This window comes from Wyeomyia smithii, chromosome 3 (assembly GCF_029784165.1).
Source record: "Wyeomyia smithii strain HCP4-BCI-WySm-NY-G18 chromosome 3, ASM2978416v1, whole genome shotgun sequence".
Lineage (NCBI taxonomy): Eukaryota > Metazoa > Arthropoda > Insecta > Diptera > Culicidae > Wyeomyia > Wyeomyia smithii.
In genome coordinates, this window is record NC_073696.1 from 55841393 (window position 1) to 55867598 (window position 26206).

At 36.5% G+C, this 26206-nt stretch overlaps 1 protein-coding gene across 3 annotated transcripts in view; it reads left to right on the forward strand.

The window, feature by feature from the left end:
• LOC129730259 (serine/threonine-protein kinase GL21140) overlaps window positions 1-23319 on the forward strand; it is a 61113-nt gene extending 37794 nt beyond the window's left edge. For 2 of the 3 annotated variants that reach the window (XM_055689437.1, XM_055689439.1), the window contains exons 2-9: window positions 17801-18166; window positions 18226-18450; window positions 18510-18633; window positions 18749-19166; window positions 19241-19338; window positions 19403-19669; window positions 19740-19889; window positions 19959-23319. In XM_055689437.1, coding sequence (XP_055545412.1) covers window positions 17919-18166; window positions 18226-18450; window positions 18510-18633; window positions 18749-19166; window positions 19241-19338; window positions 19403-19669; window positions 19740-19889; window positions 19959-20267 — 1839 coding nt within the window. In that variant the 5' untranslated portion in view covers window positions 17801-17918 and the 3' untranslated portion in view covers window positions 20268-23319. The remainder of the gene's footprint in view (window positions 1-17800; window positions 18167-18225; window positions 18451-18509; window positions 18634-18748; window positions 19167-19240; window positions 19339-19402; window positions 19670-19739; window positions 19890-19958) is intronic. The other variant, XM_055689440.1, reaches the window with a different exon arrangement.
• Window positions 23320-26206: the final 2887 nt, after the last annotated feature.

A 26206-nucleotide genomic window follows, 5' to 3' on the forward strand; every position in this document is an offset into this window, starting at 1 on the left:
CTTTGATGGACTAGCAAATCAAGATGCTGAAAAAGTTGTGAAACCACTTCTGAAAAGTTTTGAATCTATGTAACGCGTGATAAACGAAATACAGTTAAATCGCAGTATTTTTCCTGAACGTAAAATAACATTATCTTTAATTTGAGAAAAAAAAACGCAAATCCATGTCACAAATTTTGTTCCCTAAATAATTAATTCAATCAAAATATTTTATACTCTTAGGTTAAGTAGTTTTATGTTCACCCTTAACTCCCCATGACTTTTTCCGATGATTTTAACAACGGAAAAAAAAATTGTACGCAAAGTGCTGTTTTGTTTGTTGTTGTTCCCCTAATAGGTTGTTATGCGTTGAATAAAAACGGTGCTTATATCATATTTTAAGAAGACAGAAAGACAAACATAATGAATGCACAAAATAGCTAACACGGTTATTGACTGCTTAATGGAAGATTTGCATGTTTGAGAAAATCGCAAAAATTATATTTAACCTGTCTACCATGAAAAGGCAAAAGTTGCATTTTATGTAACTAATCAACTGTTTGTGTAGAATGTCCCGAGCAAATTCGGTAGAAATGATATGCGCTCTTACTTCCAATTTAAGGTTCAAAAATTGACGTTCAACCGTCGATAGAACATAACCTAGTTACCGTCTTTGACGATCGGGAATTTCTTGCAATCATGCGGGAAAAAGTCGGGAGAAATGCGGAAACTCGAAAATGTAAAATGAGTGGCCACCCTGAATTATCTATCTTTCGTCATTATTTAGATATATTGATTTATAAGAAAAAGGTTTAAATACTTCAAATGTGAGTCCAGATAAATTTTCAAAAATAAGTTTGCAAAGTTGCTTGGTTTACTAAGGCCCACACACTCACAATGTTTCATTGAGTTCTGCTAGAGTTCTGAAAGCCCAAAGAAAAGTGTACCCAACAGGAAAAAACTGCCAAAATTAACATCCATACTTAATTAATTCATATCTCCATGGTTCCTTGACGGATTTTCAATTTTGGTCACCAATCAACTCGGAATTCATTTTTGTTTATTGGCAACACAAAAACTTAAAAGAAACAAAATGTCAGAAAAATTTTTACGCGTTGCAAGAATGTACATTTTGACAACCCCATTTTTGACTCCCAAAATCCGGAACATTTCCAGTGTCCTTGACCACCTCAAGTTCTCAAGTAATACTAGAAAACTATGATAAATTGCCAGCATCCACGAAAAAGATTGTGTGTTGCCAAAATATGGCAGAGCGTTTCACTGGAGGAAGTGTTAGCAAATGCACCTACCGGCGGTGTTGACGCTACCGTATAAGAACAACTTTTAACTTAGGGAAGTGCCGCCACACCTACCGCTGAGCTGTCACCACCACTACTGCTACTGGTACCCGAAGATATAAACTCTTCAATTAGGTATCTAATTTGTCCTCCAAAGGACAATTTGTTGTTCAATTCAATATCGGATCGCACCTCTGTGCTCTTCCCGACAGTGGAAAAAAGTATTCTTCTGAAACACATTGGAAAGCTGTTTTCACACTGAAAATTTGATGACCCACATATTTTGATTGCCAGTGTCCCAGAACGTTTGTGTGTTGTCGAAATAGGACAAATTTTCATTCGAGAAAGTGCCGGCTGATGTACTTATTACTGATGCTGCCTACTACCGCACAAAGACAGTTTTCTACTAGAGGCACCAGCTGGCCCTGCCACTACGGCGGCTGCTATCCGCTGCCACTGCTGCTGCTAAATAAAGACTGTCGTAGTCGCTGTCCAGCACTACTAGTTCAGGCTAAAGCAGGCTCTCATATAGACCAAATAGTACATTCCCGATTTACTAGCTCTACAATTTTGTGGACCGTGCTTAGGGGGGTTTCCTTGAGCGTTACGATTTGTTACACATGGGATGGTGGGAGGTGAGTTCAGCATTACGTAACAAAAAATCTCCGGAAATACTCTTCAAAAACGAGCATTTTTGTCGAGTAAATCCTTCAACAGTGTACCGCAATTTTTGGCGTTACGTTTCGTTACATATGGGGGGTGGGGGTCCAAAATTTGGGTTTTTTGCGTTACGTAATTTATAGATATCTCCCAGATGGTCTCGAGGTACGATGCTGGCCTAACAAGCCAGTCGTCGAAGGTTCGAGTCTCGGTTCGGGAGAGACTGTTAGTGTCAGTAGGATCGCAGCGCTAGCCCCGCAATTGTCCTGTACACTTAACAGTTGGCTGCGAAGTCTGTGTATAACAAACAGAAGTTCAAATTCCGAATCGGAATGTAGCACCAAGGCTTTGCTTTGCTTTGCAATTTATAGATGTCGCCTTGAGAAACGAACAATCAGAGATCAATTTTTGCGTTTTAAATTTTCTGCATTTGGGCGGATGCATGGAGGATTTTTCTATCGATTGCTGCAAGAACGAAGGAACTTCATCGAAAACAAACCGATTTGTTAGTATTTAAAACTGGACACATTTTTCACTTTTGTCTGGTTTTAGATTTTCATTTTACATCCCTATGTAGCCGAACTTCTTGAACGACGTAGCTCTACGTCAAAACTTACTAAATCATGTTTCTATAATTTCTGAATTTTTACCAGTTTTTCCACATAACTCAGATATTTTCAACAAAATGACACTAAACATAGTTTTTATTTAGCTTTTCTCAGGTTATTGCTGCAGACATTAGAACTGTAAAATGTACATTATGTTTAAATTCTTTTCCTCCTTTCGATTCTTTTGTGCTTTTTCTGTATTTTTTGTCTGATTCGAATAAATTATATATTTATCAACTTTATTTTTTGTTCAGTTTGAAATTTGAAATTTTATCAACCAAGAGACCGCTAACGTACTTCAACAGTACCTGGAAGGTCAGAAAAACAAAAATATTGAGAAGTTTGCCTTCTTTATATCACTACTCTACAAAAAGTGTATTTCCCCAAGCCAAACTATGGTTTCGCACTGAAACACCATAGACTACCCCGCCGGCAGTGTCAGATGTCATGAAAAGTTGTCATTGCTTACAGTATTTCCATTCGTTCGAAGGCCGCACTGCGACTAGAACGGTTACATCGAGGCAGGACAGGCATATACTTAGCACAGATTCAGCGAACACGCAAAATGGTTATATGCCGGTCCAGTACTGGGTTGTTCGTCCGTTTTGTTTGTTGGTTTTTCTCCCCCTTCACAACACCCCCGCCTTTTTTGAAACCCGAAAGAGAGCTGAAAGTATGGCGAAAAGGGTCATTGAACCGAAAGTAGCATGAATTGCTTCGTCCTGTTGCTTTGGGACAGGTTTGCGGTGTTGACTTTAGCTCAATTTTTCTCTACATTCACTGCCGGGAAACTGTGATATGTACATATAGGTTAAACAAGGGAAATGTGTATATACGTAAATGACACAGCGGAGGACATTTATGGCTAAAAATAGCGATTCATTTTTCGCGTTTCGTTTTTTTTTTGTGACGTCCTGAACAAAGCCAGCTAATAGAACTCATCAGTTTGCCCCGAATAGTAGACAGTCTAATATCTTTTCAAGATGAGCTCATGTTTTCTTCGTAAGTATAGCGAATCACTAATTGACACCAACAAGTTTCTGAAACAGCTAAAGACACACCTTCTTTCACAACACAATAGATAGCCGTGACCCACATTAACACTTGATTATGACTTTTCATCTGGCGGTACTTAGTAAAACAGAACGCTCTGAAGCTACATGTTTAACGTCATGAATCATGGCGTCGCTGCATTCGTACATGCGTACATACATGATGATAGTAAAATCTCACTTTCTACTCACTGGTGATGAAAACAGCAAAATGAAATCAACAGTAAACAACATACCGTTACTGTCTTCAACCACGAAGAAAAGCGCGCGGAACGAATTGGGAGCAACATCAGTAACTCTAAAACTCAATCGGAGTAAAAAGGCAAAAATCTCGTTAGTGGGTTAACCAGTTTCACCAGTCTTCCGTTTTTTTGATCTCTATGTTTCGTTCAGGAGTTTATCAACAAATCATCTTGATTCGTTCCAAACATTTCAACTTGTGTTCAAATTATTTGCCTCTTTTATTCAAATAAACCTAATCTAATGACACGCTGATAAACAATTTCTTACATAAAGCAATGTTAATATTCATGCTATTGTCTAAGTTGCACAATAATAATCGCTATAAATTATGGCCGAAGGTGATAAAAAAGAAAAAAAACTCTCGGCCAACAGCGAGAAAGCAAACGCCGCTCCCGGTGGTGGTAGCTGGCCACCAGCTGAACGAACAACCAATCCGAGATAAATAATGCTGATCGGATTTGCTTTCACGCACACGTTCGGTTAGACACATCAAGCAGTGGCTTTTTATATCGTAATAATTGCATAGCGGAAACCAGCAGTGTGTTGATTTACCGCATGACGGTTTCCTTATTGTATATGCTTGCTTCTTTTTCGAAACTGTGATAATGCTGAGTGTGATTTTAGAGTAAGATTCCGTCAAAAGTTGAAAGAATATTTGATTATTTCATTACCTGAGAAGATGTTACCAAATCTATAGACCTCATTTGTGCAAAACCCCCTAACTTTACACTTTAAAAGCTGAGCAAAATTTCGCTATCAAATCGGCAAATCTCACCACCAACTGGTTGAGTACAATGTAATCATTATTTTTAGTTCATAAACAAATAAAGATAATAGCACTAAAGCATTAAAACAGATTCACAAAGGAGAGAAACTTGTATGACTCTCACTCGGTTGATCTTATTATGTCGACAGATGATTTCAGTGATGAAATATTTTTATGCACCATACCACAAGCATAGTCTTTCGCTCTTCGCAGCATGAATAGCTCATCTCTAATGCAGCACAATATAAAACTCACTGAGCAAAAGGAGGCAGTAATAGCAGCAGCTAGCAATAATCAGGTTATGGCTTTGAAAATTGCTCTGCAACTTTGTACAAGCGCGCGATTGGTTTGTTTCCCAGACAAGGAAATGGCGCGAAAAAAGAGCCAGTAAACTGCTTTCCTTATTTTGAAAAGTTACTATATTTACTCTGCTGAAGTTATACAACCATCCGATAACAATCGAAGTTCCGTACAAAACCTAGTACACTAGTAATTTTGAACCCGTCTAATGTACGACTATTACTTTGTTGATTCAAGCGTTTGCAGAGATGATACCGCACTGAGACAAATACCTACATAGATAAGACACTTCCATTCAAGGGTAGATGGCAAGGAAGTAGATGTACCACTAATAAGCTCCAGGTTGTTATCACCAGGAATGACACATTCGGTAGCTGTAGCCTGGATTTACTTGCCGTTGTCTCTGCTTCAACTTATATCTACCTAAGCTTTATGCTTATCTCTCCAGAAATGTCTAGTTTAAACAAACGTTCAATTTGACCGGAGGCTGTGAATGTGACTCTACAAACCTTGCCCACCGAAAATTTTTGGCTGATAAAGGTTATAGCCTTTTCGCAATTTGTGCTAATGGCGTATTCTATGAATTAACAGTTGGGTTGGCGTTTGAAGCAGAGCTCCAATTTGTTGACTCATTGGTGGCTTTGCATGACCCATTCCAGGAATTCATTATGATGTATATCGAAACGTTTTATATAACCGTAAGTTGGCATATAAAAAGTGTCTTGCAGTGCGTCTTGAACTGTCCTACAGATCAGACGTTTTTTTCGGTTGCTTGTGGACTGGTCTTTGACTGCCTATAGCATCAAAGTTTGTGTTTTGTCAGTGTGTCTTTTAAAGACTACCTGAGAGTTATTTCCCATCAGTCTTTCTCAAGACTACCTACTTTTGAATTTAACATTTGTTTTCACTTTTTTCGTATCACCTGAAATGGCTGACGGAAAAAGAAACCTCGCATCGCTGCGGGGAGGAAAAGAGAGGCATCTCTTTCTGACACTTCGAGTGTCTGTAGTGACAATCCTTTTGATATTTTGCCTGAGCAAAAAGCTGGTGAAATGGAAGTTATGAGTAATGAAATTATACAAAATGTCAATTCTTTAAAAAAGGAAAAAGTTTCACCTATTGTGGTAACTATTTCTTCTGAATTCAATATTTTCAAAAAGGAACTTTCAACGTTTGTTTGTGACGTTAAAGTTACCTATCAAATTGGTCGTAGGGGCGAATGCCGCTTATTAGCCGACTCTATAAAGGGTAGTAATCGTCTTATTCAGTATTTAACTGAAAAGATGTATAAATTTTTTACATATGACACGAAGAGCGCCAAGCCGTTCAAGGTCGTATTGAAAGGTCTCACCAACGATCAAACCGTTGATGAGATCAAACCTACTTTAACAGAATTACTTGGCATAGCCCCTACCCAAGTAATTCTAATGAAACAAAAATCACGAGGCGATAACAGTCAGAGAACTGGAATTTCCCTTGTTAATTATTTAATTCATTTTAACCGCAATGAGGTTAACAACTTGAATTTTTTTGAAAAAGCAATTGCTTTGTATAATGTGCGTGTAAAGTGGGAAATTTATAGGAAGTATTGCGGAGGAGAAAAGCATATCACCCAATGCCGTACTTGCCAACGTTATTGCCATGGTTCCAAATTCTGTAACATTAACCAAAAATGTCTTAATTGTGGAGACTCTTCTCACAAAAAGGACACATGTCCTGTGAAAGAGAGTAAAAATTTTCGCTGTGCGAATTGTAACGGCAACCATATGTCAAATTTTTATCAATGCCCAGTCCGTTTAGCAATTGTTAAGGCAAGGTAAACAAAATTCAATTTCTCAATTAAAACCAACTTCAAAACAAAATTCTTCAAGCGTACCAGTGACGCATAGTTTACCTACTCCTTTGTATACCCGTTTAACTTATGCACAGGTTACAGGTAGTCCGAACATCATACCGCCTAGTGTTGGTAGTTCGAAAATGACCGTTAATATGGGTAAGCAAAACACGCTAGAAAATAATTGTACACCTTTTACTCCAGCTAATATTGCTGCCGAAAATATTTTTTCTAATGTCAACTGCCTGTGGCCTATTACGGCAGGTAAACTTTCTTTTTTGCAACAGGCAATGTTCGATCTTATGAACGCCATGTTGCAGGCAAAATCAATGTTTGATGCCATTCAAATAAGCACAAATTTTACTATTAAAATTGTTTCTAATTTAAAATTTAGCAATGATTTAAAAAAAAAAGAATAAAATTTTAAATTGGAATGCTCGCTCATTGAAGGCCAATGAGAATGAGCTTTTTAATTTTTTAACAGTAACTAATGTGCATATTGCAATCGTTACTGAAACATTTTTGAAACTTAACATAAAATTAAAATACGATCCCAATTACGTGGTTCATAGATATGATAGGATTCAGGGTTCCGGCGGTGGAGTTGCAATTGTTATTCATCGCCGAATCAAACATCGTGCTCTTCCCCAGCTTTAGACGAAAGTTATTGAAACTTTGGGAATTGAAGTTCAAACTGAACTTGGGATTTTATTTATTGCCGCAGCATATTTACCATTTCAATGCACACGCGAGCACAAAAATTATTTTAGAGGTGATTTACAAAAACTCACCAGAAATCGTTCGATTTTTTTTAAAATCGGCGATTTTAACGCTAAACATCGTTCATGGAATAATTCTCAAAGTAATTCCAATGGCAAAATTTTATTCAATGATTGTTCTTCAGGTTACTATTCTATTTTGTCCCCGAATAGTGCTACATGCTTTTCTTCCGTAAGAAACCCTTCAACAATTGATTTGGTGCTAACAGATCAAAGTCATGTATGTAGTGATTTGATCACACATTCTGACTTTGATTCTGACCATCTTCCAATAACTTTTTCTTTATCACATGAATCAGTTTTAAACCCTATGAGCTCTGTTTTTAATTATAACAAGGCTTATTGGGAAAGATACAAAACTCATATTGAGAGAAATTTCAATAATGAGCTTGATTTGCAAAACGAAGTGAATATTGATTCCGCTTTGGAAGCATTAAAATGTGCAATTGTTGATGCCAGGTATTATTCTGTTCCAAAGGCTCAAGTGAAATTTGATTCACCAATAATTGACGAAAATCTTCAACTTCTAATTCGTTTGAAAAATGTCCGCAGACGTCAATATCAACGTTCTCGTGACCCTGTTTTTAAAACTATTTATAAAGATTTACAGAAAGAGATTAAATATAGATTTACTCTTCTGAGAAATCAAAATTTTGAGACTAAAGTTGAAAAATTGAAACCATATTCAAAACCTTTTTGGAAGCTGTCGAAGATTCTTAAGAAACCTTCAAAGCAGATTCCAGTTTTAAAAGATGGTGAACGTTTTCTTGTATCCAATGAACAAAAGGCTCAAAGAGTTGCTCAGCAGTTTGAGAGTGTTCATAACTCAAATTTGAATTTTGTGAGTCCAATTGAAAATGAAGTCACACGTCAATTTGATTTAATTTCTTCCCAGAATTTTTTACCTGCAGAAATAATTGAAACTAACTTGAATGAGATTAAATCAATTATTAAAAATTTCAAAAATATGAAAGCACCTGGTGACGATGGAATCTTTAATATACTCATCAAACATCTCCCTGAGAGCACAATGGAATTTTTAGTGAAAATTTTCAATTGCTGCTTCAAAATTTCATATTTTCCCAAATTATGGAAAAATGCAAAAAATCCTCCAATTTTAAAACCGGATAAGAACCCAGCTGAAGTTTCAAGTTATCGACCAATCAGTTTGCTTTCTTCAATAAGTAAACTGTTTGAGAGAATTATTCTTAACCGAATGATGTCACACATCAACGCAAATTCAATTGTTGCAAATGAACAGTTTGGATTTCGCCATGGGCATTCCACAACTCATCAATTGCTCAGAGTTACTAATATGATACGAGCTAACAAATCTGAAGGTTATTCCACTGGAGCTGCTCTTTTAGACATAAAAAAAGCATTCGACAGTGTTTGGCATAAAGGTTTGATTGCGAAAATGCAAACTTTTAATTTTCCAATTTTCCTAATCAAAATTTTGAAAAATTATCTTACTGATCGAACTCTGCAGGTTGTCTATCAGAATTCAAAATCTGATAGATTTCCTGTCAGAGCAGGTGTACCTCAAGGTTCAGTTTGGGTCCAGTCCTGTACAACATATTCACTTCAGATCTTCCTGATTTGCCTCCAGGATGCACAAAGTCATTGTTCTGCGATGACACAAGCATTTCCGCAAAAGGAAAAAGTCTTCGTATCATATGCAGTCGATTGCAGAAAAGTTTAGATATTTTTTCTTCCTGCTTGCAAAAGTGAAAAATCTCTCCCAATGCTTCTAAAACTCAAATGATAATTTTTTCGCATAATCCTAGGGCTTCTTTCCTCAAGCCGAACAATAATCACGTTGTCAAGATGAATGGGGTTATTTTAAGTTGGTCTGACAAGGTTAAGTACTTGGGACTAATTTATGATAAAAAACTTATTTTCAAAGAGCACATTGAGAGTATACAAGCCAAGTGCATCAAATATACGAGATGTTTATATCCTCTCATTAACAGGATTCTAGACTTTGTTTAAAGAACAAACTTTTGATTTACAAACAAACTTTGAGACCAGCAATGCCTTATGCTGTACCGGTCTGGTCAAGTTGCTGTTCAACAAGGAAGAAAACGCTCCAAAGGATTCAGAATAAAATTCTGAAAATGATTTTGAAGTGTCCTCCTTAGTTTGGTACACTCGAATAACATAGACTTACTGGTGTTGAACCATTAGAAGCTATGTCAAATAAAATTGTTAACAATTTTCGACAAAAATCGTTGCAATCCTAAATTGCTACGATAAGCTTTCTTTATAGCCAATAAATTAGCAATTGAGTTAGTTGTAAGTTTACTTCCCCTTTCCTGACAAGTAGGTTTAAATCCCTACGAATGATAAGTCCTAATTGCGAAAGCAAACAAATCCTAATAATTAAAATTACAAATTTCTATCAGTGTTGAGAAGTCACCATTTGTGATTGGACACACATACTCATTATTTACTAATATTAATCATAAATACTTAAGCTACTAACAAATCCCCCTCTTAAAAAAAAGTGTCTTTTGATTAATTACGTTCTTCATGATGGGTGTTGATTGTTACAGTAGGATGTCCCAAAAAAAGTCAACACGCTCAACCCTGAATTGGGTAATAATGTTAATTATAGTATTTTTGTAGAACATTTCGACCTTCTAAAAAATGTTAACAGGTTGCCCAAAATTGATTCATTAAAAAATGACTTTTTCAAGATACAAAACAACCACCTATTTGCATTTTTTGCAGTTCTGTTCTATTCCCACATATTTGCGTATATTTTTCATAGGGTTATTTTTGAATATTTTGTATGGTTTAGTTCAGCATCGCATTCAGTTATTTAACTCACAGAGACCATTAAACATCACGAAAAAGTAATCTTTTTTTTGATAGATTTCAGATAAAATCCTTCAAAACACATAAACAAATTTCGTCAAGAATTTAAACTTTTACTGCAAAGCTAAATTCATGACGAAAATTTACATAAAAAAGATCCTTGATATCTTACCGGGGAGCTGAGATATTGGCATTTTTACATGTGATGGAAAACCAAGCATTTTTACAAAAATGCTACTAAAACTCAATATCTCTATTCTATTGTGATTCAAATGTTGGTTATAGTCATAAACGTATGTGTGGAGAAGTTTCATGATATTCAAAAGTGCATCTTCTAATGAAGAGAGATGGGTGACCAATAGACGGGAGGTGTCATAAATTCCGCTTTGCAGTGAACATTTCAGTTCTCGACAGAATTTTTTTTTTACATGTGTTTTGAAGCCTTTTTCAAAAAAAAATTAGACAAAATTACTTATTTGCGATGTTTAATGGGCTCTCTGAGTCAGAGAACTGATTGCGATGCTGAACTTGCAACATCGTTTTTTTTTGAGACATCCTATTGCTACAACTTTATATTTGTATTTTTTATTCGGGCCTTTCGAATCGTGCTGCAACTTAATTTCAATTGGGGTTCATTATCTCACCGATGTTGATCACACAAATGCGCGAAGGTAATCAGAAACGTTTTTTTTGTTTCGGCTAAAACATTTCATTGGTATTTGTATACAAATAGCAGTTCTTAAAATACAGTCCTTTTTCGATTTTATCACGGTCAAAAAAAATGATGAATTTAGCGAAATGATAAAAATAGAATTTTTTGTGTTGGATTCAATTGAAATTTATGATATTTTGAGTACAATGTTGCACTTGCATAGTTGAATGGAATATAAGTTCAAGTTACAAATGAATAAACAAGAAAAGGTTAGTTTTCGATATTTTTCTCTATTAAATTTTCGCGGGCTTTCTCACGGCTATTATACATGCAATATCAATATGATTTGTACTACCCATTATTTAGCATAGCTAGCAGAGTCTAATGCTTGTTTATGTGAAATTGTGGAACCGCTAGATTTTGTAATTTTTAAAACAAGCTCTATGAGGACCGAACTGTAGGGATTTTTAAGTTGTTAACAGATCTTCTTTCTCAACTGCTCGAATAATACGTAATTTTTGCTTCGAAAACAATGAAATACGTATTTCACGGTTCATTTTTCTCTAAATTATGACACAAACTATTTGTAACAGATATGACACTTGGTTGCCTCAGAAAATTGATCAAATAAATTAAGTTTATAAAATTATACACATGCAAGGACACAAGGCACAAATGAAAATTATGTTTCAAATACATTTTCTGCAACTGGAAGTACATTATTCTTGATTTGAAGTTATTTTTAAAAAAAAGCGTGATAAAAACGAAAAGAACCGTGATAAAATCGAGCGTGAATTTGGCGAGTAGTGATAAAAACGACTGTTGATAAAAGCGAAAAAGCACTGTATTCTAATTCATATAACAAACAATCACAGCTTTCAACTTTTTTTTTTGATTAATGTAGGTTACAATGGGCTAGGTCATTACGATTCGAAACATGCAAAAGTTCCTCTCAAAACGTACATTAAACGCTCCTAAGGATGGTCCTAACCTGGGAGGGAGAAACAAATACTACGCTCAAAACAGAGAACGCGCACATGCGTCGTTTTCTGATAGCGTGTAACTGTCTTCTTGCTGTAACGCATGCATGCATCAAACAAAGTTTTTAGTATCATCAGGAATACTTAATATGCAAATTTTACAGACTAATTTTTAGAGTCTGTGTTTTTTCGATTTGCCGTTGTATTGAAGTCTTACAGAGTTTTGAGTTCGTTCCTCAGTTCGGGTTTTGACAGCAGTTAGTGCGCTTCCATGTCAAAACGAGGTGAGCTGGTGGAATAAAGAAATTCGCTATAAGATTGCGCAGGGTGGTCAGTGAACCGGGAAAACCTGGAAAACCGGGAAAAAGCCGGGAATTCGAGAATGATTCGGGAAAATCGGGAAAAAGCCGAGAATATTAATACTAAACCGGGAAATTTATCATGTTTTTTTTTGTTCACACAACATTTATTTGACACGGCACAATAGATTTATCATGTTTGTTCTAAACATAATTTTTCATTTACTATACATGCCTGGGATCTGTTGTATTAGTTCAACGCGCTATACATTTTCTGCCATCTCACAAACACCGGAAGACTCGAGGAACCATTTAATTGGTCTCGGGGTAAGATGCTGGAGTAACAAGCCAGTCGTCATATCGTCCCCTTAATGCTAGAACTAGATAACTCGAAATTTGTCGATTTTGAGTTAATTATGCCATCATATTTATCGCGTCGAGCTCTATAACATATCCAAAACTCGTTGAAACACGATTTTAAGAAAAAGTGTTATTCATCAATTAAAAAACTAGATATCTCAACGAAAAACAAGCGTATTTTGTAGTAAAACTAAATAATTCGGTTTTTTGTTGATTTTTACGTTACTATAACGGGCCTGAAACGATATGGATGCGTTTCATAAAATCTGAACCTTTAATATTGCATTTGAATCATCATCACCAGAATACGTCAAATTTTCAAACTCGTTTTTCTCGAAACGTCAATTTTCGAGTTATCTAGTTCTAGCACTAAGGGGACGATATGTTGGAATATCGACTAAGTGAGATGACCGTTTGAGTCAATAGGATCGCTATCCCCGCAATTGTTCTGTACACTAACGGTTGGCTGCGATTGTTTTTCCTAATTTGTCTTCCTTCTCATTCGCACTGATTAGGACTCCAACAGTCCAATCACCACTTTACAGGATCAACGTCTGATGTCATTTATGTCTGAGTATGTTTCAAAGTTATGTACCGAATTATTCATATTTGATGTAAAAATATTCTTTCAAAAACAAAAAAACAAGGTTACAAATCGCCAAAAAAACTTACGAAACTTTAAATTACTAAAAAATATTTTGAAGTCAAGAATGATTCCAATCATGCTTTATATGTTAACTTGAAATAGGCAAAACTAGACTATGAAATGCTATATCTAAAACCTAAAACAAGTAACGCCTCCACCAACCACGCTGGATCAATCTCTAGGTTCTTCCATCGGGAAAGTGAAGCCGTTGGCGCCGGTCCGTTAATCAACGGGTCGTTAATTAGAATTCTAGTTGGAGTCGCCTCCCCGTGTGTCGGTGATTGACACAATAGTGGCGGAAATAGACCGACGGAAATAAGCAAAAATAAAAAAATCGTAACCTAACCCATTCCCGGCGGGTTATGCCCTATGGCATCATTTCACATTCAAACTTTGAATTGAGTTCAACAATTATACTTGAAAATTTGCACGACGAAAGTGTTTAGTATCGTTAGAGAATAGATTGATATTTAATATGCAATACAATTTGTGTTCATTGTACCTATAGTTGATTAGTAATAAGTGTTTAAAGTTCATAGTTCGAGGTAAAAACTGATTTTTCTCCAATGGGTTAAGCTTAAATCCGCATGAGAAAATGTCATGGGGCCAGAAATTTCCGAAATGATTTTAAAGAATCGGACCAGAAGCAACGAAATAATTTAAAATTCAATTAAAAATTTATGAAATAGTTTTCTAGAGGTCTAAAAATGCAGAGCCTGTCTTTATTTTTTTCTCAAATTGCTTGCATACTCCTCCAAAATCAGAAAGACATATTTTTTTAAATAAAAAAATCAAAACTATGAACTATAAGGGCCATAGCAAAAAATATTCGTCTAAAATAAACTTGGAACAACACCACGTAAGGATAACAGTAATATCAAATAAATCCTTCCAGTATTGTCGAGGCAATAACTGAGCCTCAAGAGATCCTTAAGAAAACGGACTGTTCATAATTTAGCTCATAATTGAAATTGAATTGAAACGTTCAAAGAGATTGAATTTTAGTCGGACGAGAAATCAGAAAACGGAACGCTAGAAAAGATTACAAATTGAATTTAAAAAAATCCACAATCATATTTAAAATTCAATTTAGAATTAGTGGAATTTTTTTTTTGAATTTTTATATTTTATTTTCAAATAAACACTTCGAATAAGGCCAAAATCCGTAATAAAGCTTGAAGAAAATGATGAAATTTCTCAAGGCTTGAAATGATGAAAATGATTCCAAAGATTTGTCGTTTCCAAAGCTCAGCAGCAGTCAAAATAATTTTGTGCTAAATTCCAAATTTATGAAAAAATATATAGGGTATCGAACATCTGCGGCAGTCTCTTGTATATTATTGCTGCAGAAAACCTGCCGAAGAAAACCACTGACGAAGACGTTCGATACCCTTTATATAGGTTTAAAAAAGCAGTTACCGGCTCTACAAAACGCCGAAACAAGAGAGTGCAGAAAGTTACAAATATCGCTTTAGTTGAACAGTTTAATTAAACCAGTAATTAATTTATGTAACTCACAAATGACAGAAAATTGTTCCAAAAAATGGGTAAAAAAATTAAAAATTTGTGTGAAAATATTGATTCTTAATTATATCTCGAGTTTAGCTGCGTGAAATAATGAAAATTTTGAGAGAATGTCATTTTCTGCACGTTACACGTTTCGAAAAGCCCCAAGTGTGCCCTTTGTACTAGACACAACATAATACCAGATAATACCTCATTTAGGATTCACACAATGAGCCAAGTTGCATTCCTCAGCCATGAAAAGTCGAAAAATCAACAGCAAACAGATGTTGGCCGAAGCCCTTTTTCAAGTTTTGAAATGAAATAATGATATTAAAATCAAAATTCTTTCACAAATTTATTTTGCCAATGAATAAACGTGGTTGAACTTATATATTTATGCGTTCAAAAACTGGGAAAATCATAAATTTTTAACCAGGAAAACCGGGGAAAACCGGGAATTTGAAATTGGAAATCTGCTGGCCATCCTGATTGCGTGACAGCGGTCCATACGGTGTTGTCGCGCGATGATTGTAATACGATTGGAAATTTAAAGTGAACTTTTTTTGTGGCGATGGAGGCAGGGTCCAGTGTTACGTCTGTTAGTCTGTGGTAATAGTTTCTCTCGTGAATAAACGCTCTTAATTTGATAGAGCATAGGACCAGTGAAGCTCTTGTAAACAGCTCATCCGCATTCGCAAGATAAGTGAAATGAATTGCTCAGTGAACATCTGAGAATTACGTTACTGTTCTCATCGCCCTATAGAGTGTGACAAAAACAGTGTAAATTCGAACATTCTGCAGAATACGTACCCATGGTGAATTGTTCTTTGGTCTTTGGTCTCACTTAGTAACTGAGAAGCTAATGGAAACTGCTCCCTTTTAAACTGCAAGAGAAAACATTTGTTTACCTCTCCTCGTACACGATGATTGTAAGTGAAAATGAACTCTGCAACTTAAATTCTCTACGACTAAATGTAGTTAGTTACTTACTCTGTGTGAGAGAAAATCTAGTTCTCCCAGCCGTTTGACAGGTAGAGGAGGAAACGTAAGCAAAAATCAAGAGAATGGATGAGGCCTAGCAGCGGGTAGCAGCAGTAGCGACAGCAGGTATTAGCAGCGGTAATGGTAGCAGTATCAGTGGTAGGTGCATTGGTCGGAACTTCATCCAGTGAACAGCTGCCGTATTTTGGCGACACACAAGCGTTTTTGGGATGTTGGGAATTAAAATCTGTTGGCTGTAAATCAACCGCAGTTGCCATTTTGAATCTTGTCAGGGCCATCACATTTTCTCCAGGAATTTGTACTAATATACCGGAATGGAAAAATCGTTTGAGTGATAATTAATCAGAAGTCTAAACTGATTCTCTATCGCTTTCAATAATTTCGAAAGACCAAGTGTTGAAAAATTTTCACTTGTGATTACTTGGAGTTGTTTGTTTCGTTTCGCGTCTTCGAATTTTCACGCAAATTTAAAGGCTAATTTTCTTCTTTTGAAATATCACAGCGAAAGTAAAAGTTGGATGTTCTACGGGCTATTGTCTTCGAGATATATAAATTTAGATATGTGCATTGTAGCCGAGGCGTATTACACAGTTTTATTTTGGAAACAGCATGTCTTTTGGAAACCCTTTTTGTAATAACTTGAAGTCCGTGCGAAATTGAGGTTTGAATTGCCTTATACTTCGGAGCTTTTAACCATGAAAAATCCCAGTATGTTATGTATTTATGTTTTAAAAATATTTCAAAATCATTATGATTATTATGAGTCCAATTTTATAGCATTGTAAGAAAAATCCTTAGAATATATCACATCGTCGATTCAACGTTGAATATCATTGCGAAAATTACAGCATAAAATATCGAACTTAAAAAACATTGGTGAGAGAATTCTCGATTTTAGAAAACGATAATTTTCACGATCAAATGCGGCAATATAAGTGTTAAAACGAATAGCTTTATGTAATTCTGCGTAAAACTTGTGGTCGTAGCTTTGTACACAACCCTTCTGTTATTTGTTCAAGTCAGCCCTTCGTATAGAACCTGTCAATGTGAACAATAGGTTTGACAAATTATCGCCCTGCTTCAAACCATTTAACGTCACGAAAGCGTCCGATACCTCACCGGATACCCTGACGTTTAATATGGAATTGTCAAGGGTGACACGTATCTCTAATCAAAAACCACATTCGAGCAAAATACGCCATAACTCATTTCTCTTAACTGATTCATACGCTGCCCTAAAGTCTATGAATAGATGATGAGTCTGCAAGTTTGATCGATTGGTATTCGCCAACAAAAAAATCCTACAACGGCCTCAGTTTGTGAAACAGGATAGAAGTGAGCATTTTATACACGGATTTGGAAAAAGTTATGCCTTGATAATTGCTACAGTCCAGGCGGTGGCCTTCTTTGCAGATCGGGCATATGAGACCTTCCAACCAGTCCGAAAGCAATGCTGATCTCCGCTTAAGTTATTTGTATCGAGGTCGGCACCTCGTAAAGGTTGGAATAGGAGTTGTTGAATAGAAATAGATGGCCACAAAAACGTCTCAAGTCACACGTGTTCAGCCAATTGCCAACCTAATATCTTGACTGAACATTTGCTCTAATTACTCTAGTTGTCACGGCTATTAAAACTGTTCCTCCCCGTAATCTTTAGGACAAGGCTCAAGTATGAACATTTCTTATAATTTGCACAGATGACCTGTTATCAGTATTTAGCACTTGCCTTTTGCTACCAGCACGGCAGACGTCTGAATTGAAATATGCTATCCAGAGAAAGAAAGCAACTAGAGTGTAAATTCACTAACCGAAAAATAGTCAGCGGTGTTTCGCATCGGCGACTCCTTTCACTAATTGTTCGATACCCGTAATTTCATGGAAGCAGAGGAAGTAACCACAATTAGCCTTTTCATTAGGGTTTTTTTTTTTTTGCTCGGAGTAGTTCCTGTGGATGCCATTTCGTAGCTTACTTCCAATTACAAAAATATTTATCTAGTTTTCTTTCTTATATTGCAGTCGACGGCACCGTGGCTCCACGGTCATCCGGGCCGACAACGACGGAGCAACGCTACGGAACCAAATTGGTAACAGCGAGTAACACAACCCCCTCGGACTGCGTAGAACTGGAAGAAGAATGGAGGTGAGCAATCACACAGCTTCGACGCTGAGTCGGAGCAACAGTAGGACAAGCTCAAACTCCGAGCTGGAGAAGGAACTAATTGACCTGGAGATCAGCGGTACACACAACAAATCCAGCACCCTTAAGAAACGGATCTCAAGCAGTCGGACGCCGGCTAAAAAGGCCAAGCGAATACGGTTTTTTCGGAATGGCGACAGGTTCTACTGCGGTAGTACGATACCGGTGTCGGGGGAGAGATATAGGTTAGTGTGGTAACAGGCACAATTTATTTTGAATTCAATTAATTTATAATTATTCGTAGGTCATTTGACAGCTTAACAGAAGACCTAACGAGACTGTTAGAAGATAGTGTAACACTAACGGGCGCCATCCGGACGATATACACGCTCGATGGCAAAAAAGTCGATAAGCTTGAAGACCTCGAAGATGGTAAAAGCTACGTATGTTCCTGTAATAATGAAGGTTTCAAGAAAATAGAATACAACACAACCAACACAGCTAATAAAAATACAAATAGACTGTCTAGGTGGGATATTTTGTGACAAAATAAATATCGGTTCTGATACCAATTCATTTAATTTTTAGACTAATACGTCCAGTATCGCCAATTAAAAACGGCTCTAATGGTATAACGCCTCTCAAAGAAATCAGCTCTGTAGTCCATCCCAGGATTGTAACCCTAATTAGAAACGGAGTGAAACCCCGCAAGGTACCTACCTCGACCACGATTTAATGCCATTACGTAATAAGGGACAAACTATTTTGTTGCACCGGTATTTGACTCTCTGCATTAATATTTACATTTCTTTTTTCCTGCTGACCAGATTCTCCGGTTACTGCTGAACAAACGAAACAGTCCAACGTACGAGCACGTGCTGACAGCAATCACGCAATGCGTCAAACTGGATACCGGTTGCGTGCGGAAAGTGTTCACCGTGTCGGGGTCACCGGTTCTTAAGCTGGCGGATTTCTTCGCTGAGGAGGACGTGTTTTTTGCCTACGGTAACGAGAGGGTCGGGAACGATGACTTCGAGCTGGAACCGGACGAGCGGAAAACGATCCAGGCCAACAAAAAGACGCTGCGAAGCAACACCACCCGGATGGGACCGAAACCGAAGATGCCCATCAAGAGTCACAACGATACGTTCGTGTGTGTGGACGAAACGGTGCTGAACGGAGTGATTTCTCCGGATTCGCTACCGTTGGAGCTGCAGACCAAGTACACGCTAGGGTCGATTATTGGTGAGATTTTTGTTTTCGACAGTGGTCAAATTTAACCATTGAGTATTTTATCATTTACTATTTTGTTCAAACAGGTGACGGCAACTTTGCTGTAGTGTTGAAACTGAAAGACAAATCAACGAATGCGGATTTCGCGCTCAAAATCATAGACAAATCGAAATGCTCCGGGAAGGTAGGATATCGCATTGCAGCGCAAAATTCTCTCTCATTAATTTGTGCTCAATTTCCCAAACCAGGGTCACTATCTGGCGGCGGAGATTCGCGTCATGAAGAAACTAAACCATCCATGCATCATACAGCTGATACAGGACATTGAGACGATGAACAACATGTACCTGGTGTTGGAGCTGGTCCGGGGTGGAGATCTGTTTGACGCTATAACGAGGGTAACAAGGTTCTCCGAAAACCAGTCCAAAATCATGATGCGGCATCTGGCCTCGGCAATGTCGTATATGCATGCACTCAGTATCGTGCATCGTGACATCAAGCCAGAAAACTTGTTGGTACGTATTTTGTCCTTCATAACTGAGTAATTAAATTACTCTTTTTATCAACAACATTTGCTTTTAACAGGTTGAGTTGGACAGAGATGGCAATGTAATGCTGCTGAAACTAGGTGATTTTGGACTGGCCTGTGAAGTTACCGAACCACTGCTATCGGTATGCGGGACACCTACCTATGTGGCACCTGAAATTCTCATGGAAACCGGCTACGGTGTGAAGGTAAATTTGAATAAATCAACGATAATCCAGCAATTAGAACACAAATTAAGCACACGTTTGTATCGTCAGATTGATGTATGGGCGGCCGGTATAATCCTGTACATTCTGCTTTGCGGATTTCCTCCATTTGTTTCACCTGACAATCAGCAAGAACAGCTGTTCGATGCTATTTTGAATGGTTTCTTCGACTTTCCTGCACCGTACTGGAACAACATCGGTGACAGTGTACGAGATCTGATAATCAACATGCTACAATCGGACCCGGAATTACGATTTTCCAGCGAGGACATTTTAGATCATCCCTGGCTGACTAGTGACGTCGTAGGGGACACCCGAGATCCCAAAGGGTATCGCATTATATCTAATTTAGTGTATTAGAGCAAGCAAACATTCTTAAACCTTTTCTCCCTGCCTATCCGTATCTGTATGAGCAAGCAAAACACTTTTCCCGGAAACTGACGCACCTATTTTTAGTCTGTTAGGGTACTATTTATCACCAGTAGATTGTTTATACTTGCATTACACAACACATCCAAATTTTATGTTATTTAGTTAGATATCAAAATTTCTGTGATGATTATTTTGCATTACTTGCACAGAAACAGAGAATGCTTTTCAGTTTATTTTTACTTTATTTATCAGTTCTCACTAGCTGCTCTGAAATTACCAGCAAAAAAGGTGGCACCTTTTGCACATGTCGAAAATTAAACAAAATCTAGAATGTACATAGCATGGTCAAATAGTCGTTTAATTATTATAGGCGTATGATTATCATAATTTCTTGTTTCCATTTTCTATTCCACATCAGTACCGAGTGAACTAGGGGCGATGGTGACAGTGCTTACGGATGATACTCGTTAGGGTAAAACCAACTAACCAAGAAAAAACTGAAAACGCCAAAAAGTGAGTAAATATTTTCCATCACTTTGTTCGACGTTCGAGAGTGTGCGCGAATAAGATAAAAGGTCGTGAGAGCAAAGGGCACATGGCTTTTATCGAGGCTCATGACGTCTCGTTACCCACGTCAAGTATGCAAAAAGTATCGAATCCTGTAAATAGCAGCATTTTAAGGTTATGAGAGAGATGAAAAAAAAACACAATTACTATTACTATTACTACTACTACAACACTGCTACTATTAAGCAACATGATAATTGTAACAATTGTAATGTTCACACAGGCGAAGAAACGAAATATCATCACACGAGAACTTTATACATATTTGTTCGTTGCATACTATTATTGCTGTTAGCAATTGCAGATTTTTATTCATTTGAATATAATTTAAGACAGCTTATTTGTTAGTTTTAATTGATGTTAGCTCAATTTTTCCGTCTTTAAGTAGCAGAAAGAGATAGAACGGAATTGTAGTCACGGAAACCGTAAATTACTAAATATAACACAGATGAGGATAGGACAGTCGGATGTAGCAGATTTGTTTCATATTTTACACGGTATTGTTTCTAATTTATTCTTCATTTCCACTATATGAGTAGCATTGATATTCGCTTTTCGTTTTGTAAGAGTCATTATTTCTGTGGTGACGAGAAGAGTACGCGTTGATAGTGTTAATTTTTTGTTTAAGTTTGCAAAATCGCGGCTGCATGGAAGCGATACAATGCGTGTCGGAAAGCTTCATACAATTATACATTTATCAGGCTGAGAAAAGACGAAAGCTTGGTTACAACACAAAAAAAAGGTCGAATAGTTCTATTTTGGCTTGAAAATACCTAAATATATTGTGGCAGTGTAAACTGTGGCTGTTTCAGCATTATTTTGTAACGTTTTCTTCTTCTTTTGTTTCGAACACTCCAACTTCTGTATATTTTATTGTTACATTCTGTTCCAAATGTTTCCATCTGATTTTTAAAACATGTTTTGGTTGCTTTTTCCTATTTGCTCTACCGAAGCCTTTTAACTGTCATAATTTAGTTTTAACGTATAGCATGGATTAAAATGTGTTATATTTTATTATGTTTACAACTTGGGTAACTATCCCAAGGAGCATAATTTTTCGCAAACCATTGATTCTATATTTCAAATTCATGCATACCACAAAATATTTTTTTAAACTCACATTCGCGACTCATGCGCGATTGAAAGCAAGTAGCAAAGCACTAGAGCCAATGTGTTAGTGGATTGGTATTTACTGTTGTTCTGAAGAACCAGTTTCCAAGCAATGTTATTTCAAGAAAGGCAATCGTTTTGATTCACACTTTAGGTTATAGACAATTACCCTACATTCCGTTTTCGGCGCGTTTCTGTTCAAATAATAAGTTTGCATAATTAGGGCCTAGATCCTAGTTACCCATTTAGGCTTACATTATTTAATTACTGTAGATAGTCATCACAACAGGTATGAGTTATAGATTCACACCTAGAAAAAATCTCGATAATCTTATTTCCTCTCTCCTCGCATGAAAAACACTTAAGCATCTAGTCATCATTTGTTAAGTACAGGGTGTCCCTGGCTGACGCCAAACGAGCAAAAAACCATCGTTTTCCACCATTCTTAAGTTTTAAAACGTTTTAAATTCATTCGGCGTTAATTGTACTTTCATTTGACTAAAATTGTTCTTTGTTTTTGACAGATACTCAATTGTCCTAAGAATAATACATGCAAAAAATGCACAAAGTAGCGTTTCGCAACTCTTAGTGGCGAATTCTATGTATGAATTTATTACTTGATTTAAAGCGTAGATAATAAAACCGTTTGAAGGAGTTCATAAACGTTTAGTCAAATACTTTGCACATATCATTTTTGCTTACATGCTTCATTTCTATCATCAATACTCAGCATGATATCAACATTGCTAAAAAAACAATTTTTGATATAGAATTATATAAAAACAAACGGCATCAGTCATATACAAATTTTCGGAGCAATTCGCTAAATACGACTCGATACACAAATTTGGAACTAAAACTTTATGAGGACCGTCAATTAAGCACCGGAGAAAGAAAAAACAAGTTGAGCTTGCGTTTCATATGAGAAATGACAATAAAATTGACAACACCAACTACCAGAAGCTGTAGTACATTCACCCTGTCATATCGCAATCGCTTCTTCAATGGCTAAACTCATTTCGAATGCTAAACTTGCTTAGACTCTATTGTTTAATTGCTTTTCTCCTGCCAACTGAAATGATTTATTTGTTGATACTACTAAGTACTGCTATCATATCTTAAAGAAAAAAATCGAAGGCAAATGAAACAATCGCCAATCTTATTTCTAGCGACTCCATGAGCGGTTAGTTACAATCACAGCAAGTTATACTGCTGCTGATGATAATCAGAGTTTAACGAAGATTCCCGTGTAAATGGGCAGTCACGAGCATATTGTATCAAAGCTAATCACGCTAAATAACGCTGTAATCCAACATATAGTATTGCATTAACAAAAAAAAAAAAAAAACAGTATATTATACAAGGATAGTTTGGACAGAAATATACCGTGCTGATATAAACAGACCAAATCACATGTACGTAGTGTTAATCCGAATTCCAGCTGCAAATTCAAAAGACAAATTTCATTCGTGTCCTTTATCGTAAGGAAAGGAGTAATTTTTTATAAAGTGTGTTTTAAAAATTAGTTTTTAAGTTCGATCGGATTAAATGGAAAACAGTTCGAGAACAGCTGGACCTATTAAAAGGTTTAAATAATAAAATTTGCTGGAAATCTTGTTTTGCTCTAGTTCTATCAAATTTCAATGATTTGGAAGTGAAAACAGAACTCTTTATTACTCGTGCGATGGGAGATGTGATCCGTTAGCTTCTTACCCAAAAAAATCCCCCGACATTGGCTAGAATCGGGCTGCTCTTCACAATTTTATTATGTTTATCATGATTTTGTTAAGTTTTTTCTTAAAGTGTAATTTAAATTTTGTTTTTGCTAAAAATACATTTAATTTCCTGCATTTTTTCCATTAACGCCATTCCGATCAAGTAGGGGAAGGGGTGATAAAATGGACACCCTAAGCTATTTCCCAATTTCCTCCACAGTTTAACACTACAACTATGAGTCGATAGCGCACATTAACTTAGTCACTAATGGTTGATACAAAATATAAGAAGACATACTCAAATATAGTATTTTTCGTAGTTTTCATAAGCATTTTCGAAAGCAGTTGTTTTTGGCTAAAATGGACACGTGTGGGTAAAATGAACATATGGAGGTGGTAATATGAACACCTTGGGCATGAACATTAATTATCCTTTTATAGATAGTAAAATGTTGTTTCATAGCACGTGACACAATTATGCATCCACCAACAGTTCAATTTTCACCGTTTGTCGTAGAATTAATAACAATATATGACCTTATTCGCAAGAAACTAAGAAATGACAGAAGCTTTTTTTACGGACATTCCGCAAAATACCTTAATATATCGAGAAAACATTTAAACAATTACTAACCTTTGATGACTTTTGCTGGTTAGTGGTCTGAGTACAGATATTTGCAGAAAAATCGTTATAAAATACTGTTTTACACTAAAAAAAAACCTCAAAACAACATTGTCTCAAATAGCTTCTAGTGCCTCTGAGATAAGGTGCCAAAGAAGTTTGTGCTTTTTTTCAACGTAATAGTCGAAATTTAAACGGGTGTCCATTTTACCACCCCTGTTCATTTTACCCACAATCCCCCATACAGATTTTAGTTTTTCGAAAAAAAGAATAAACTCATTCCAATTATTACGCTTTTTTGGAAACTTGAAAAACTAAGCTTTGATAAAAGCTTATAAATAAAACCAGCGCAAATTCGCGACACTCTTTGAATGATACAGGATATGATTAGGGCCGGATTTAGGCGCTGGGGGCTCGGGGAAAATTTGTTTGTCAGGCCCTGTTCTTTTATAACATTTAGAGGTAACGTTCTGGAAGTTGACGAGCAAAAGAAAGGTCGCCCCTTGAATCGGGAGGCCCGGGGCATATGCCCCTTTGCCCCCCCTCAAATCCGGGCCTGGATATGATTATAAGCATGCAACTGGTTTCATATGACGGAGGAGGTAATGAGTAGTGCTGGGATTTTTAATCGCATAAATTCGTGATCCGGATATAGTTATTTTTTCCGCTTGGGCTGAGATTACAACGCACTATCTTGTCTAAATGCAGTATGGTTTATATAGGGTGTGGAGGAAGTGTATGTTAGATTGTGTTGGCAAGTCGAACAATCGAAGCAACGGCTGAACGAACAGCTGTGACGTCATACCGCAAATGGTTTTACTCTCTCTTATGGAAATAATTCACATGTTTTAATGTTTATGCTTATTTTACAAATAATTTTCATAAATTCATTTTCTGAATAGACTAGGAAAAGCACTGTTCACGCTTCCCTAATTTTATTTGAATTTTGATACAAATTAGCTGCTTTTTGCAATGAATACTGTACTCTAAATGCAATATCGTTTTAATTTTTTTCATGTTACATATTATTTTCGGATATCTTTAAGGTTAAGAAATCTAAAAAGATGATGGCATTATAATAGTCTATTGATTAATGAAATGACAAATCTCTTTTATTCGTTTTGCTTCTACCTTTGGTATAATTTTTTCATGCCACAGCAGTATCAGCTGAATCGATTACCGTTCAAGACGTTACCTGTCCAAAGGACTGCAACGATCCACTGTTTACCGATCCACTTAATATCGTAGAAACATGGGGCATTCAATCCGAACCAAAACTTCTCAGGCATTTCTCGTACTATCTTTTTTAACGTTTCGCGTTTCACGTTGGTCGGTCAGATGGTTTTTCCTACGAATGTATTCGAGTAGATGGGCGAGCTAGAATTATTCTGTTTTTAAGGGGCGGTATTCTGGCATATTTTGTTAGCACGTACCTGTTTTTTCTAGCATATTCGCGCATTTTTAAAATCATGCTACTGGGAATGTACTTAAAATACATGAATGTACCCACTTCATATCTATTTTAATGGCGCAGAATGTCTGGTATAGTTCCTTCGGGAAACAACGCAAACTATTTTTTTGCAGCACGATAGGCAGAAATGCCACAGCAAGAGACTGCACACCTGGGTATTCCAAAATATCTTAATTGTCACAGCTAAATATCCGAATTTTATTATCACTACACTACAGCGATGCGAAAAAATAAAACTAAAACATTGATATGACGTAGTACCTTTCCTAGCAACGGTGCTGTAAATAAAATCATAGCAGTTTTACACATTTACCAGTACAACTATGATACCATTGCCACACCCTATATAGACCATACTGGTCTAAATGTGCTTTATATTTGTGTTAACAACTTTTATCCAACACTTCTAAAATTGTTTTCTGGAAGTGATGTGTTTGTGACT